General features: G+C 35.4%; 1 protein-coding gene across 14 annotated transcripts in view; it reads left to right on the plus strand.

Moving 5' to 3' along the window:
* The window catches only part of UNC80 (unc-80 homolog, NALCN channel complex subunit), a 186,990-nt gene that overhangs the window by 112,394 nt on the left and 58,682 nt on the right, over positions 1-15,914 (plus strand). For 12 of the 14 annotated variants that reach the window (XM_019726978.2, XM_019726980.2, XM_019726986.2 and 9 more), the window contains 6 exons: positions 205-343; positions 8,116-8,297; positions 8,808-8,939; positions 11,360-11,546; positions 12,214-12,345; positions 14,026-14,169. In XM_019726978.2, coding sequence (XP_019582537.2) covers positions 205-343; positions 8,116-8,297; positions 8,808-8,939; positions 11,360-11,546; positions 12,214-12,345; positions 14,026-14,169 — 916 coding nt within the window. The remainder of the gene's footprint in view (positions 1-204; positions 344-8,115; positions 8,298-8,807; positions 8,940-11,359; positions 11,547-12,213; positions 12,346-14,025; positions 14,170-15,914) is intronic. The other 2 variants (XM_019726979.2, XM_019726987.2) reach the window with 1 other exon arrangement.

The raw sequence follows: 15,914 nt of genomic DNA on the forward strand, positions 1-15,914 counted from the left end.
TGTAAATAAGACAATATTGTGTTGTTAACTGAGCCAGGTATATCAAACATTAAAAGAAAAAAAGGATGCTATAAAAAAAATAAAAAAATAAAAATAATAAAACATAAAGAAAGCAGAAAAAGGAGAAGTGGCACTTGAGTTTCATGAGGAGCATAGCCATCGGTGTCTTCAAAGATTTTAAGCCATGCTTTCTGTCTTTCCCAGGTGATGAGCCTGTCGCCTGCTCCCTTATCTCTGCTAATCAAAGCAGCACCCATTCTGACAGAGGAGATGTATGGCGACATCCAGCCAGCTGCCTGGGAGCTCCTGCTCAGCATGGATGAGCACATGGCAGGAGCAGCAGGTAAAGAAAGACTACCTGGGACCCTGGTTCTGGTCCTGTTGCCCCTCTTCCCAGTGTTTAAAGAAGACAGAGGTGCACTCATTCCACTTTCACTCCTCGGTCAGATGGACGGCAATTGCTGGAACTCTCGACAGAGCTATGCACTCTAGGGAGGCAAGCCCAGGTTCTATGTGCGCTCTTTTCATTTCACTATGTGATCTGCATGAGAGCAGTAGGTCTCTCCCAGGGTGTTACCAAATTAGAGAGAATGATTTTCCCCAGCACCTACATTTTCACTGTATCTAACAAAAGATAAAATTCTTTTTGTGCATTGTGATTTCCCAGATGTATCGTGACCACCATCATTAACTTCATTAAATCTTATGTGAGTAACATTCTATGTCCAAATTACAATATCAAGAAAAAACTGTTGATATTGAAGATATGTCCAAAGCTCCATAGCTAGAAAATTGTAAGTTTGAAATATGAATGCTTCACCTTTTTTCCACATTTTGTGAATATTCCTTTAGTTTGATAGTTATATTAATTGCAAAATACACATGGTAAAAAATCAAATAATACAAATGAGTATGAAGTTAAAAGTCGCACCCTCTTTCCTGTGAATCCCAGTACCTTTCCCCAGAGATGACAATTTTTTACTTTCTAAAGACCCTTCTAAGGTACACTAGGCATGTATACGTATGTAGTATGTATGTGTATAATGAATGTTTCTTTTTTCACACAAATAAGACATACTGTTTGCATTTTGCAATTTTCACTTATATCTAGGAAATGTTTTTGTTTTTTTTTTAATTTTAAGAGTTTATTTGAGCAAAAATCTGTTCAAATTGGGCAGCTCCAAACCACAAGTGGTGAGGAGAACTCCACCAACAGGAGCTCAAGGAAAGGCTTTTATAGAGAAAAGACTGGAAGAAGCAAAGTAAGACAATTATTGATTGGCTATAGCTTAAAGCCTAGTTGGCTGTTTGTGATTATTTGTCCTTAGCGTGTTGGTTTTATAACCTTGAGGCATTTCCAGACTTAGATTTCGGTTTGCTTACATAGGCTGCTACAGTGTTAGAGCCATACCAGTCTAGTGTCCTTCATGTTTAACTAGTAATTTAACATGAGAGGATGACCAAAACTTTGGTATGAACTCCACTCTCAATCACCATTAGAGTTAAGTTGCTCTCATCTCATTGTGAAACTCATAGATTATGTTATCAGATTTGTGGAAGCATTGTTTTTGCTGTTCATCTCATTGGTTATCTCGTTTCTGTTTTTCTAAGCACAGTGAGACCATCTGATGTACAGCTGATGACTGTGAGCATGTGTTTCATACCTTTGAGAGAACACAACACACCAAGGAGACTATAATGATAACTATTAGGAAGATAATATCAAGAGACTGAAGTATACGCCTTAGCCAGGGTCCCTGAGAACCAAACCAATTGATGTCAAATAAATCAAAGAATGTACCTGAAGGGGCACCACCCAGTTTTAGCCAAGTGACTCTGCTAATTTCTTGTATTTGCTACAATACCAGCGGTGTTGATCCAGGTGCAATACAGGGTATTTGCTATGGCACAGACTCTTCCTTGTTCAGTCAATAAGTAATCTTAAGCAATTCTATTACCTAAAACCACCTTGTAAAGAAAATTTAGGGACCTCTGTTGCGTAGCTACAGCCTTAGCAATAAATTCAGCAATAGTTGCCAGAGTTAAGGAGCACTGTCTGCATTAACAGAGAGAAAAAGTAAGTAGCAAAAAGGCAAAAGGAATAAAGATTTCCCATTCATTCAAAAGAATGAGGATCCTGACTCCTGATCCTAGGAGAGTTGTTCGCCACAAGATGGCGTCTGCTTCTGGGGAGGAACCTCCCTAGGCAACTTGAATTTTAAATCTCCAGCTGGTGTGCAGTTCCAAGAGTTCAGAGGAGCTCTTTTTAATTGGGGGATACGGACACAACATAGAAGTCTCCAGAGTTTGGCTACCATTTGAGTCGTGAGGAGGACCTACTATGGTCCCTTTCAAATAGGTTCAAGGGCAGCCTTTGTTCTTAGTGATTCCAAATCAGAAGGGCCAGGAAAAAATAGGAAATGTTAATTAGGAGAGTTATAGCCAGATATTTAAGGAAACTAGAAGAATTAAGGATCCAGTTTGGTGTGCAGATATATAACAAAACCTCTAACACAATGACCAGGGCTAGAATCTGATATCCACAAGGTTGTATTATAATTTTCTCCTGAAACAATTTTTTCCTCTACAATCACCCTCATTTTTATCAAAGGTAATCACAATAACACACATTTGTTTGCAAATTAAGTCAGTCTCATTAAAATTGGCCTACTTATTTACATAAGTACAGCAAGAGTAGTGATTGACCATGCAGATGCGTTTTAAATCTGCTTTGCTGGAACTTTTCATAAGGAATCTTAGATTGGGCTTTTAATAGCCTCTCCAGGCTGAAAAGCTAAGCCAACATCTCACCACCAGATTTCACGGGGAATGCCTTCCTATATATAAATTCCTCTCTTCTTGAAACCCCAAGGTATCGTGATTATCTTGGGCCTGCCAGGAAGTGACGTTTTTTACTCACCTGGTAAGGCTATGGGGAACTCTGTAAGTAAGGTACGAGGCCAGTTTTCCAAGAAGCTTTTATTGGCTTTCTAAAGTAACCTCAGTCCCTTAAACCTGTCCGGTCATGTCTGATTTTATGCATATTGTCAAATATGACACTCCAGTCAAAGCCTTGCTAATATAACTGATGTTTCCAATTATGTCCTCTTATAAGGATAACAGATTCTTATTGAACTTATGCAAATAATTACATTGCTGTTAAAATGAGAATACTCAATAAGTTTCTGAATTTTGGAAAGATTAGATAAAGAGAAAAAGTAAATGTTTCAATTCTATTTACAGAGATATACTTTTAAATTTACTATAAGCCATAGTTAACTCAAGAGAAAAGAGAAGAAGTTTTCCTAAGATCTGGAAACATGAAACATTAAGCAACCAGCAATATTTCAAAGAAAAAGTTGTAAAAAATCCATAATTATCTTTATCAGTTCATTCAATCCCATATCATTAATTCTTGTTCTGCCTGAATCCAGTTTTTCTGAATTAGTTCTAGAACTTCTTATACAGTTAAGTTTTATGATCTAAAAGTTGTCAAAAGCCTATATTCTGGAGTACTCATGTCAGAGTCCTTTCCATGAGTCTCTCTGAAGATGAAGAATCTTTGCAAAAGCGTTAGAGTAAAACATTAACTGTCTGCAAATGACAAAAAGACAAAAAAAAAAAAAAGCCATGGTTAAAGATCTGATGAGAGTTCATTTGATAAGGAAATGTAGTTATTTCTGTAGCATACAATAATTTAAGATAATAGCTGGACAATGAGAGTATTGACAAATTTCTAGAAACTTTAAACAATTTCTAGAATACCTGTATCAGTAACATATATCCATAAACATATAACTTAAGGTTTATCATCACTCAATATTTGACAATATTTCCTACGTAATTTAAACATACCAATAGATGTAATTAGTTTGACATCTCTTACAAGGTGGAAGGTGGGAGACAAATTCTTTTAGGTTTTTATACGGGCTTTCTGGGAGATTTCAAAGTCACTTTGAGGTCAGAAAGACTTTTTAGAATTTGATTTTAGGAAGTTGTCAAATTATCAAAAAATTTGAACATTTGACTGAATAGGATCTTGGATTATTATGAATAATGCTTAAAAATGTATTTAACTGAAATGACAATAGAAGATTTTAAAGGCAAATACTGAAGGTTACATAGTTGTAAAAAAAAATTAGCTATTTTAGTATTGACAAGACTGGGTTTTCTGAAGTAATCAAAGACCTGATGAAGACGACGTGGAGTTTAGTAAATTATTTTGGTAAGACACAAAATCTTTGTTTTCCAAGTAGATTACCCAAGGGTGAAAAAACACCTTGCACAATCTCTTATCAACAGCAGATCAATAGCCGCAGAAAGCTTTGTCATTTTAACAGAGAAAACCAAATTCTAATTTTTCACCAGTGTACTTTTGATATTAAAACTCATTCTTTAAAAGCTTAAATACATTCATTCCAGTTTTAGTCATCTTGACCACACATAAAATTCCTTTTCCAAGGTTCCTTTTCCACAAACCTTCTACAACTTGTTAAATATCTATTCAGGTGTTGTCCTATTTTTTTCTTTCTCTTTCTTATTCCGGAACAACCTGTCATTTTATCTTCCTTACCTAGTATTCATACACAGATGTTTCAGTCTACCCTTGTTATTTCTAATTAATTTTAATTATATATATTGATTAGAATTCTTAACCTTTTAAAATCCTTTATTCCTAGTGAAAATTAAGAAGTAAACTTTGTGAACTGTAGTTATGGCAGCGTTCTGTGGATTGGCAAATTTATAAATACATTTCACAATTTCTAGAAGTATATTTTTCCTCATAGTAAAATTTTCAATGTATCACAGAGCATGTTTACCAATAGACACAAACATTTTTAGTTCCTCTGTAAAAGGTAACCAAAAGTAGATAAACCTATGTTCAGTAATTAATGTTTCAATATTTTATCTTTTTTGGAAATGATTTATTAATAGATATTCAATGAATATGCATCATTTAATTTATCTTAATATAACTTTAAGATTTCAAGTTACCAGAAAGATTTGGAAACTATTTTTAAGTAGACATATCATAAAGAATGATTATTGTTGAAAAATTCATTTATAAACTTTTGTCTTACTTACATCTATTTAAGTTACTTGTTTTTAACAATTATTTTTAGATTACTCATGAGGCGTTAAACAGCTAACCATCATTTTATCTTTCCTGTTGACAAATTCTGTAAGAGATAACATGAGCTTATTTGAGTTTAGTAAACCTAGGTAGAATAAAAGTATTGTATTTAATTCTGATAACTCTGAAGACAGGTCTGTTTTAATTAAACAAACAAACTAGCTTTTATTTACCAAAGTTTATCTTAGATCACATGAACTTGAAAGACATTTGAGTTAATTTCTATATTTCTGAGAGTATACTTGATATATATATATATATATATATATATATATATATATATATGCTTACTTGCCTTTAAGCCAATCAAATAGAGCTTTTTACAAATTAATTTTGTCAATGCTATTCATAGGTTGAAAAATATCACACATCTATAACATACGCTCAGAGACATACATAAACATATGGGCAGATGCTGAGATCTTATAGCTTTCATTTTAAAATTTTATCCATGAGACAGGTACAATAATGAAAAACTGACTAGTTTATAAAAGAACAGTTGGATACAAACTGTGTTTCTAGTAGATAGAATAAGGTAAGTTAACCTGCTCAGATGGCTAAAACTTTTACTAATATTTGTGGAAAACATTTTTATTCTCTTAATTTTTCAAATAGCTGCTGCTTCTCGTTGTTGTTTTTCTTCTTCTCCTCCTTTTTCTTCTTCTTCTTCTTCTTCTTCTTCTTCTTCTTCTTCTTCTTCTTCTCCTTCTTCTTCTTCTTCTTCTTTTCTGATAAGGATAAACTTCCTGAAATTTTTATTTCAAGAATGGCTCTGTGTTCCTAGAGCAGACCAGGTAGAATATTTATATTTCAAAGACACAGAGAAATGATGTAAATTTTTCCAAGAAGAACTTTTGTTTCCTAAATCCAGATCTTTTGCAGTATCTGCAAAGCTTTTTATTATAGATGAATAGGGGAGGTTTTGGGATTGATAAAAACAAGGATATGTGGGCTTTGAATTGTTTCTAGAGCCTCTTTTCTGTTCTTGTAAAGACCCAATTTATTAGACGAGTACAGTTGTTTTTAAGTCCTGAAAGAATTGGGTTGCAATCTAATATCAAGACATTGACCCAGCCATCTGTCCACAATATTTTCAATGTGCTTCTTTATATCGGAAGAAGTTCTTCAACCAAGGTGGAAATAAAAAGATTTCTACACTCTAGATTTACAGTTGTGTTTCTTTGGAATGTTTTAGCAAATCCTTGCACAATGGCTTCAGAATGTTTTTCTTTCCTTCTGGGTACATAGTTTCATTGTACCTTAGGGAAGAAGGCCTAAAAATAAGTTTTTATCAGGCTTTGAATATCCGCTTCCAATCTGGCTAACTTGTGAAGGCAAAGCTACTTAAAATAATTTTTCTTAATCCTTTCAAATACCTTGTCAGCTTTTCAGCCCGGACAAACAGAAAATATTGCTGGCAGTATTGAACTACCTTGTGGACACATGAGGGGACCCCACAGAGGATGCAAAAGATAACTACCCTCCCCAAATCCACAGCCATTCCCAAAGATAACCAAAAGAAAGAAAGGTTTACATAGTTTCTCTGAAAGCTGGCAAGAGTAGTCAGAAATGGAGGGCAACACACATTTCTGTCTGGTCATATTTTGGGGGCCTCCAACCTAAGTGTTGCCAAGCCAAATTCTCAGGACATAGAACAAGACAAACAACAAGGCAGTAGCTGTCCCTGGGAGAGAAAGGATCAATAACCAATTTATTTTTTATTTATTTATTTATTTTTTTGCCAATCTGAATTTATAAAGAAAAGGACAGTATTAAATGTTACCTTCCTTTCTCAACCAGGCAACACAGAGATCTAAGAGAGCTGACTTTGGTAAAAATTCATACCTTTTGCCAACTTCTGCCTGTCTTCCCAGCATGCCATCTCCAGGTTCTGGAGTGAGTGGGTGTCCCAGCAAGTTTTATCCTGGTCACCAGTAACTGTAGAGGAGGAATATAATTTTTCCTTTATTGTTTATAGTGAGTGACTGGTGAGACTACTTTTTCTCTAATGTACCTCATAAGTGGATAAGCTTATCTAGGATGGCGAAAAATTCTCCACTGTGGCCACTGTAATTCAACATTATCTTTGGTAAGGCTAACCTACTTGTTTAGCCTTAAAACAAAATTTTATTCACCTGAGGCCTCACACTGGATCCAGTCCGGATTAAGTTAAAACCAGTCCGGTTTTTAAGTCTGACCCAATCTGACTCTGGCTGGTTTCTGGACCCCATCCAAAAAAAAGAAATGCCAAATAAATTCTGAAAGCTCGTAACACAAAAACTGAGATAAGTTAAAAGTTTTGAGGCTCTAGGGAAAAGTACAAGAGAGATTTTTAAATTATGTTTTTATAATTGCCACTGGGTCCTCCATCTATGCTATAGATTATATTTATAAGTCTTATTATTCATTAGCTTTATAACTAATGGCACCTGACCTTTCTCTTATTGACATTCATATTTTCTGGAAATTAAAAAATAAAAAACATGGTAATATGATTTATGAAATCTCTTTTAGCTTTTCAATATCTTCTATCTCTAGGAAGCATATAAGTTTCTAATAGACACTACAGTGTGGATTTTATTTTTAATATAAGTAATGTAACAGGCAGTTTTTAATTGACATTTTTATGAACTGTCCCATTTCCTTTTTAGGAAATTTCACTATGGAATTTCCTTTTTTCATTTGCTTCCTCTGGTACTCACTTTTCACTGTGAGCCAAAGGACCCTTTGCGTCGACTGAACTATTTTCCTGAAATGTCATGTTGTCACTGCCCTTGCACCAGGTGCTGTGGACAGCACTGAGGATGACGTTTGGTTTCCAGTGGCTGAAATAAGGTTGGCTTTTGCTGATGTTGGTGGTCTGGCTCCATTAGCTCAGGAGCTGTTTTCGGGAGATAGGAGCAATCCTCCCCTCCTCTCCACCCTCAGGAATCAAGCAAAATTAAAAGATGTGTAACTGATGCATTGTTGACTGTGTCTAGCTGCCATGTTCCTGCTGTGTGCGGTGAAAGTCCCCGAGGCCGTGTCCGACATGCTGATGTCAGAGTTCCACCACCCAGAGACCGTGCAGAGGTTGAATGCTGTCCTCAAGTTCCACACGCTCTGGAGATTTCGCTATCAGGTTTGGCCCCGGATGGAAGAGGGAGCACAGCAGATTTTTAAGGTAAGGACACTTCTTCCCACACGGGAATTAGATTAGCAAACCCAACCCAAGGCTTGTTGATATCCTTTGACCACAAATCGGCAGTGTATGGCCCAAGAGATGCTTCTTTCGTTTTCTCTTTGGTTATATAAGTAAACTTAACTCCTATATGAATAATTACTTATTACTAAAAAATTGAAATATAGAAGAATGTAGAGTAAGAAAATCAAGTCTCTAGAAACCTATAGATCTTACTACTATCCTCAGAAGTAAGCACATAAAGATTTGGGGTATAATCATCCAGACATTTTGCTATATATACACAGATAGATGTATTTTGATTAACACAAATAGAGATCATTTATTTGAAACCCTTTATTTTATTAATGAGTAAACTGAGGCACAGAGAGATTCATCCCATGCTCTCTATAGTATTCTGTGTGCTATAAGATTATGTCATAATTATACTTAAGGCTCATTCAAGCTTATTCTCCATCTTACTTACCTCATTCTTCTGATATCAACTAACAGATCCCACCTCCCAGTATAAACTTCACCCTGCCCTCTCCAGTGCTTGGAATGCCATCTGTCCCAATGTTTGACCCCCCATGGGTCCCTCAGTGCAGCGGGAGTGTCCAGGACCCCATTAATGAAGACCAGTCTGTGAGTAACAGGCCCTTTCTTTTCCATATCTTGAGGTCCCATAGTATACATGTAAGAGAGAAGAACAATGAATGTGTGAGACGTTTTGTTCATTTTTGTCATAAGAATGTAATAACAATATGCAAAATCAGCCTCAAAAGGTCTTTGTTCTTGTGAATACAACAGAAGGAACTAACAACTGGTAGTGAACATTTGCAGACCTCCAAGCCAACAAGTTTTGTTTTATAATTAAAGAAGCAGCCACCTTATGAAGCTATTGAAAGCATTAAGTATCGATTTCTTGGCCAAAGGTAACACTTTTGCCTCCATGTATTATAAAATAAACATATTCATTTAACCTATAATACATAAGCTACCCGAAAGTTAATGATACTGACCTTGGGCGAATAAGAAAATGAACTCAGATGGCAGCTATTGTTTCCTTCTTTGGACCTTAGTTTGTTCTTCATTTTGTTGCTCATCAGATTAATCATCGCAGACATCACTCCGAGACCCCAGGTCTTAGGCTACCCTAATATGTCACTGCTATATTTAATATAATGCAGACACAGTTAAGTGTAGAACACAATCTATTTATATACAAGAACCAAGAATATGTATGTGTCTTTTGAAAAAAATAAATTTCCAAAAAATGCCTTTTTCACCTATTGAATAGCATTTTCCTATACTATAAGACTAATGTAGACAATTTGGAAAAGAAAGGAAAAATAGAAAAAGAACACATCTCTCTGCACAAATCCATGATTATTTCCTTGAATAAATTCCCATGGGATTTAGGGCAATTGGTATATAAATATTAAAGATTTTTGCTACATCTTACAAAATATTCCCAGCAACGTTGTACCACTTTACAACATAGAATAGGAAAGTGTCTTCTTTATTCACATAAACTAGTGTTATTTTTTTAATGCCACTTTGGCAAAAAAGACAACATTATTGGTGTTTTTATTTATACTTCTTTAAAAAGTTAATTGAATACATGAAATTAGATTGAGCATTTTGCATATCACACATACATTTTCTAGGCATTATAGTTTTCCTTGGAAAACTGTTTATTTGAACTCTTTACCCATCCAAATCTTTTATTTTAATTCTACTTCATACCATACCTTTATATCTGTTGGTTTTTGTGCCAAAGAGAAAGGCACACCCAGTTCTTCCCCTATATGTGCAGTAATTCCAGCATCTGAACCACTGGTGTAAGGATCATTGATTTTTCTGCCATACATGCGATGGATTCATTTGAGCCATGCACACTTACTATCCCAAGTTCACAATGAACTTCAACCAATCCCCTGATTCTGTGTCCAGTTCTCTTTCTCTCATTCCACAACTTTAATGTACCTATTATAATAAACTCTCGTAACCCCTGACTCTGAAAATGAATTGTCATTTTGCCCACCAGGCGCCCTTAATTGCTTGTCATTCATCACTGGAAACGTTTAGTCTTATGTTAAAAGACTGAAAACCGTTAGTCTTATGCATACAGGGGCCTCTGTGGATGCAGCCCTTTAGAAGAGTGACCAACACCCTTTGTTGTCTCTAAAACCCTATATAACCACCAGCTAACAAAGAGATGTGGAATTGCTATTGTGCATAGTCATTACTTCAGATGGGTAGCGAAGAAGTACAGTGACCACTTCCCTACTCTGAGACCACTGGCTTTGCCCCAAAGCTCTGGGAACTTGTCTCAGCAGAACTTACATCATGGTTAAGGCATGAATAAAATAGCCATTTTGCATAGTGCATCTTTTCTCCTTTCTTCCTCCTTATTTGTTATGCCTGCTGCTGGTAAATAGAGTCCAATTTTACATTCAACCTTATTAACACTATTAGCTCTCATAATTTCCATTCAGTAACTTTGTTTCTATAAATATTGTTAAGTATTGACAGTGTTCTATTGTATTTATCTACAAATATTAAGTATTTACAGTGTAGTAAATTTTTGAGATACAAAAATGAAATAAATCACGTAGCTAACTGGTTTATATGAGAGGTAACTCTAAGAGAAAGTTCTAACTTTCTCTTTCATTAGCTTTATGAAATATAAATGTCCTTCATTTAAAACCAGTTCAAAAATTTTTGGAAATGAATAGAGTATTAAAATTGTTTATTTGATTATAATGTTTAAAGAGGGGATCATTGATATCACCCCAAATCATAAAGGTGAAATAGGATTCTTGCCAGAAATTACAGGAATACTCAAAGGATTATTCTGATTAAACGAAAAAGGTTTGGTTAGTTGTACACAACCTGGAAGCTTGGTAGAAAAACAAACAAATAAATCTCCATGAAACTAGATCATGGGTGCCCTACCATTTCCTGAGCACAAATTACCACATTTGTGCAATTTATTGGAATACTCTTTATGCCTTGTGGAAGAGCTGCTATTAAATAAACTTGCCTTCATGTCTTCATAGAAATCCTTTTCAGCTCGGGCTGTGTCCCGCTCCCATCAAAGGGCAGAACACATCTTAAAGAACTTGCAACAGGAAGAAGAAAAGAAACGTCTTGGTCGAGAAGCCAGCCTTATCACTGCCATCCCCATCACCCAGGAAGCTTGTTACGAGCCCACCTGCACACCCAACTCAGAGCCAGAAGAAGAAGGTGCTCTCTATTCACGGGACTTCTTGGGGGGCTGAGTCTCAGGAAAAGGAAAGGACTTGCTTTGAAATAAACATTGATAGTTTTATGTGAAATGAGGTGATATGCTGCCTGTCTCTCTCTCTCTCTCTCTCTCTCTCTCTCTCTCTCTCTCTCTCTTCCACCTCCTTACACTATCTAAAGAAAGAGAAAATGTTCTGTTTTCTAAAGACTACAGTTGGCCTGTGTACAGAGGAGATGTTAGCACAATGAATGAACCAATATGAGAATGGACCGACCAGTGATTGTGATTGTGGGAACAGCTGAATCCAGAGTGTGTATTAAAGTAGATGCAGTCAGTTCTTTTATCATTAAAAATGGCATTAGTCCATTAACTACTTTCAACCTTCCCAAGTGCAGACAATTTGTTGGTTGGTATCAGAAAATGACAGTAACCGTTCTAAATTCATCGATTCTCTGCCCTGCTTTTGTGGAACCCTTGGGAAGAATATTTTGTCTTTCTGTAAAGACAGGCAGTCTTTCTGTCTTTTCCTTTTCTAAATACACTCTAAATCACTTAAGCTTTAGGCTGTGAAAGCAGTATACCTATAGTTGTAGGTACGCCTATAGTTGTGATGATGACCGTTTTTGTTATAAAATCAAAGTTCACGTCCCCCATTTTCTTTGCCAGTAGAAGAAGTCACCAATCTGGCATCCCGCCGACTATCTGTCAGTCCATCCTGTACCTCCAGCACTTCCCACAGGAATTATTCCTTCCGCCGAGGATCAGTCTGGTCAGTGCGTTCAGCTGTCAGTGCCGAAGGTGTGTCCTCTTGCAAATGTGTTATTTATTCCTCATGACTTGTGTGTTTTGACACATTTTCCAGTTAACATATTATCTCATTTTATTACATGACACTTTATTACACTACACTGTTGTCATTAAATAACTTGTTTCATGACTTGAAGTTCCGAAGAAAATATTGGCTTGAGTGGCACCTAAAAAAAATTGCTGTTGATTTTACCCAGCAATTATCCTGTATAAGTTGGCAGTGGCTCTGTTTTAATTGCATTTCATGTCATCATATTGCTTAGGTTTTGGTTAACGGTTTCCAACCCTGGCTACATGTTATACTCAACTGGGGAGCTTTTAAAAAAAATGCCCAAGCCACACCCAAGACCAAATCAGAATCTCTAAGAATGGGACCCACACATCAGTATTTTAAAAATCTACTCAGGGTATCCCAGTGTGTGGCCAGTATGATGCTTTAAGATGCTGTTCTGGAATAAACAACCAAAGGAAATCCAAAGCTCATGTTACTCCTGTAATGAAATCTTATTTCAGGGGGGAAATGTGATACTCTTAATCACAAGAATTAAAAATATATATATATGCTTCTCTAATGAGACTCTCTGGGACTCACTGCTTCATGATTATACAAATTCCATCACTGACTTATAAAATCATATTAAAAAGTTGTACAGATACCAATGGTTCTCAACCATTGGCTGCACAACCCTGGGGAACTTTCAAATAACTAATGGTAATTAGTGGCAACTTATGAAAATGAGGCCCAAGGCACACCTATATTTTTATAATACCTATTTTGAGATATTCATATACCATAAAATTCACCCTTTTGAAATATACAAGGCAGTGGTTATTGGTATACTCGTAGAGTTGCAGTCATAACCACTATCAAATTTTAGAATATTTGTGTCATCCCCAAAAGAGACTATACCCATTAGCAGTCATTTCCCATCCACTGTTCCCCCTAACCCCTGGCAAGAAATAATCTTTCTATTTCTATGAATTTTCCTATTTGTCATTTAATATAAATGGAATCATACAATATGTGGCCTTTTGTGACTGGATTCTTTGACTCAGCATATTTTCAAGATTGTCACATGTATCAATTCTTCATTTCCTCATATTACCAGATAGTGTTCCGTTATATGAATTCACCAGTTAGTGGACATTTAAGTTGTTTGCGCTTTGGGCTATTATTAATTATGCTGCTATGAACAATTATGTACAAGTTTTGTGAGGAAAACTACCAAGCCAGTTTTAAAGTGACTGTATCATTTTACCTTCCAACCCAAAAAGTATGAGGGTTCCAATTGTTCCACATCCTTGAATAGCCAAAATAATCTTGGAAATGAAGAACAAAGTTGGAAGACTCACATTTCCCAATTGCAAAACTTAACTACAGAGCTGCAGTAATCAAGATTCTGTGGTATTGCATAAGAATTGACATACAGATCAATGGAATGGAATTGAACAAGCAGACGTAAACCATTCCATTTACAGTGGTTTCATGTTTGAAAAGGGTGCCAAGCAAATTAAATGGGGAAAGAATAGTCTTTTCAACAAATGGTGCTGGAACAGCTAGTTATCTATATACAAAAAAAATGTTAGTTAAATAGGCCTTGAACTGAGAAGTGTTGCTGTATTAGAATTACAATACTGAAAAAAGCACCCCAATTATGTCTCCCTCTTCAGATGAGGAGCATACCACCGAACACACACCAAACCACCATGTGCCTCAGCCCCCACAGGCAGTGTTCCCAGCATGCATCTGTGCAGCCGTGCTCCCCATTGTTCATCTCATGGAGGATGGTGAGGTGCGGGAAGATGGAGTAGCAGGTACAGTTTTACTAGTAAAATCATAAATAACTAATAAAATGCTTCAGCTGTTCCTCTGATGTAAGACAGTAGGGTGTTCTTGAAAACATTAACTACTGGCCACATGTTGAGTTGTTTTATGTCCATATTATAATAATGGATTCGTAGTACACTGTACTAACCCTAGTTTCTTCTCTACCTCCTCTTCCCACCACCTTTATGACTAACAAGTTGCACTTAAAATAGCTAGTTGGGTCCAGGCACATTATTTATGACCAGAGAACAAAACAACACTTATTTGGCAAACGGAAATCAAAGAGTGATTTTGGCCACTTTAGCAATCTTAGCTACTAGCTTGATATCACTAATGCCATCTTTCCTACTTGATTACCTTTCCAGAAACACTACCTGAAGAGAATTATTGCAAGATAAAATGATAAACCAGGAGTAGAGATGGGTTACATTTGAAACAGACAAAGATTATTGTTAATAATCTTTAAAAGACCCTTATAACTAAGTAATGATTTTTTTTAAACCCCAGTAGAAAAATGGGCAAAGGATAGAGACATAATCCAACAGCCAATAACATTTGTAAACAACATTGTTGTTTAAGACTATGAAATCTTACATTTTAGCTAAAAAAATTACAAAGATTTTTTTAAATAAAAATGCCCATGGTTGGTAAAGATTCAGGGAAAAGAGTGTCTTCACACTTTTCTGATGGAAGTATAAAATCAGATACAAGCATTCTGGAATAGAGTTTCATGGTATGTATCAAAAACCTAAAAAGTGTGGAAACCCTTTGACACAGATTTTTGACTTATAGCAATTTCCTAAGGCAATAATGAGGATTATATAAAGATTTATATAGGACACTCTACACTGCACATTATTTAAACTAACAAATATTTGAAAAGAGTTTAAATGTCTAGCAACAGGCGATTAATCATAGTACCTCTATATGACAGTATTTTGTGTACATTAGAAATAACATTCCAGAAGAATAGTAACTTTAAAAGTTCAATATATTGAGTACCAAAGAATATTTTCTATATAATATTCTTTAAAAATACATGTAAATATATGTATCACATGTACAAAAGGACATACTCCAAATGTTTATAGTTGTTTCTGTAATCGTTAGACTTACTAGTCCCATTTTTCTCTTTGTTCTTATCTGTAGGTTTCCTGCCTTCAGCATTTAACTGCCTTACTTCAGCAATTAGAATAAAGTAATATTGGTTTTCTAACCAATTTCAACCTCAGAAAAACCCACCCCTATTTAAATTATTTAGAAAAACTAAATAATTTAAAACTAAATAAGCTAAAGCTTATTTATATCTCTTGTTAATATTATTTACATAGTTCTTAATTTTAATTGGATCATGAGTTTCTGAAGCAAAAAAAGTGGTATCATTTATTTAAAATATAGACTGAATGATTAATTCATGCTAAACTCTATATTCCTAGTTGGAAAACTAAACTAAATAAACCATTTAAACAAGTGCTTACTCACCACTCACTTTCAGCCATCTCCTTCTTAGCCTGGGCACTTTCAGGTAATTGTAGCCCGACCACCTTCCCCAAAGAAGTAGCACTGTCTTTCACATTAGAAATAATTATTTATTCTTTAGATATTCATCATTAGAAGCGGGAGCCTAATTATTACTGACTCATCTTGCTGAAGGAGATACTATGTAAAACATTCATGTGAACAGTAAAAGTTCATCTCTAAAACATTCTCTAAAAACCAAGTAATTACTTTA

This window comes from Rhinolophus sinicus, linkage group LG01 (assembly GCF_036562045.2).
Source record: "Rhinolophus sinicus isolate RSC01 linkage group LG01, ASM3656204v1, whole genome shotgun sequence".
In the NCBI taxonomy this organism is placed as follows: domain Eukaryota; kingdom Metazoa; phylum Chordata; class Mammalia; order Chiroptera; family Rhinolophidae; genus Rhinolophus; species Rhinolophus sinicus.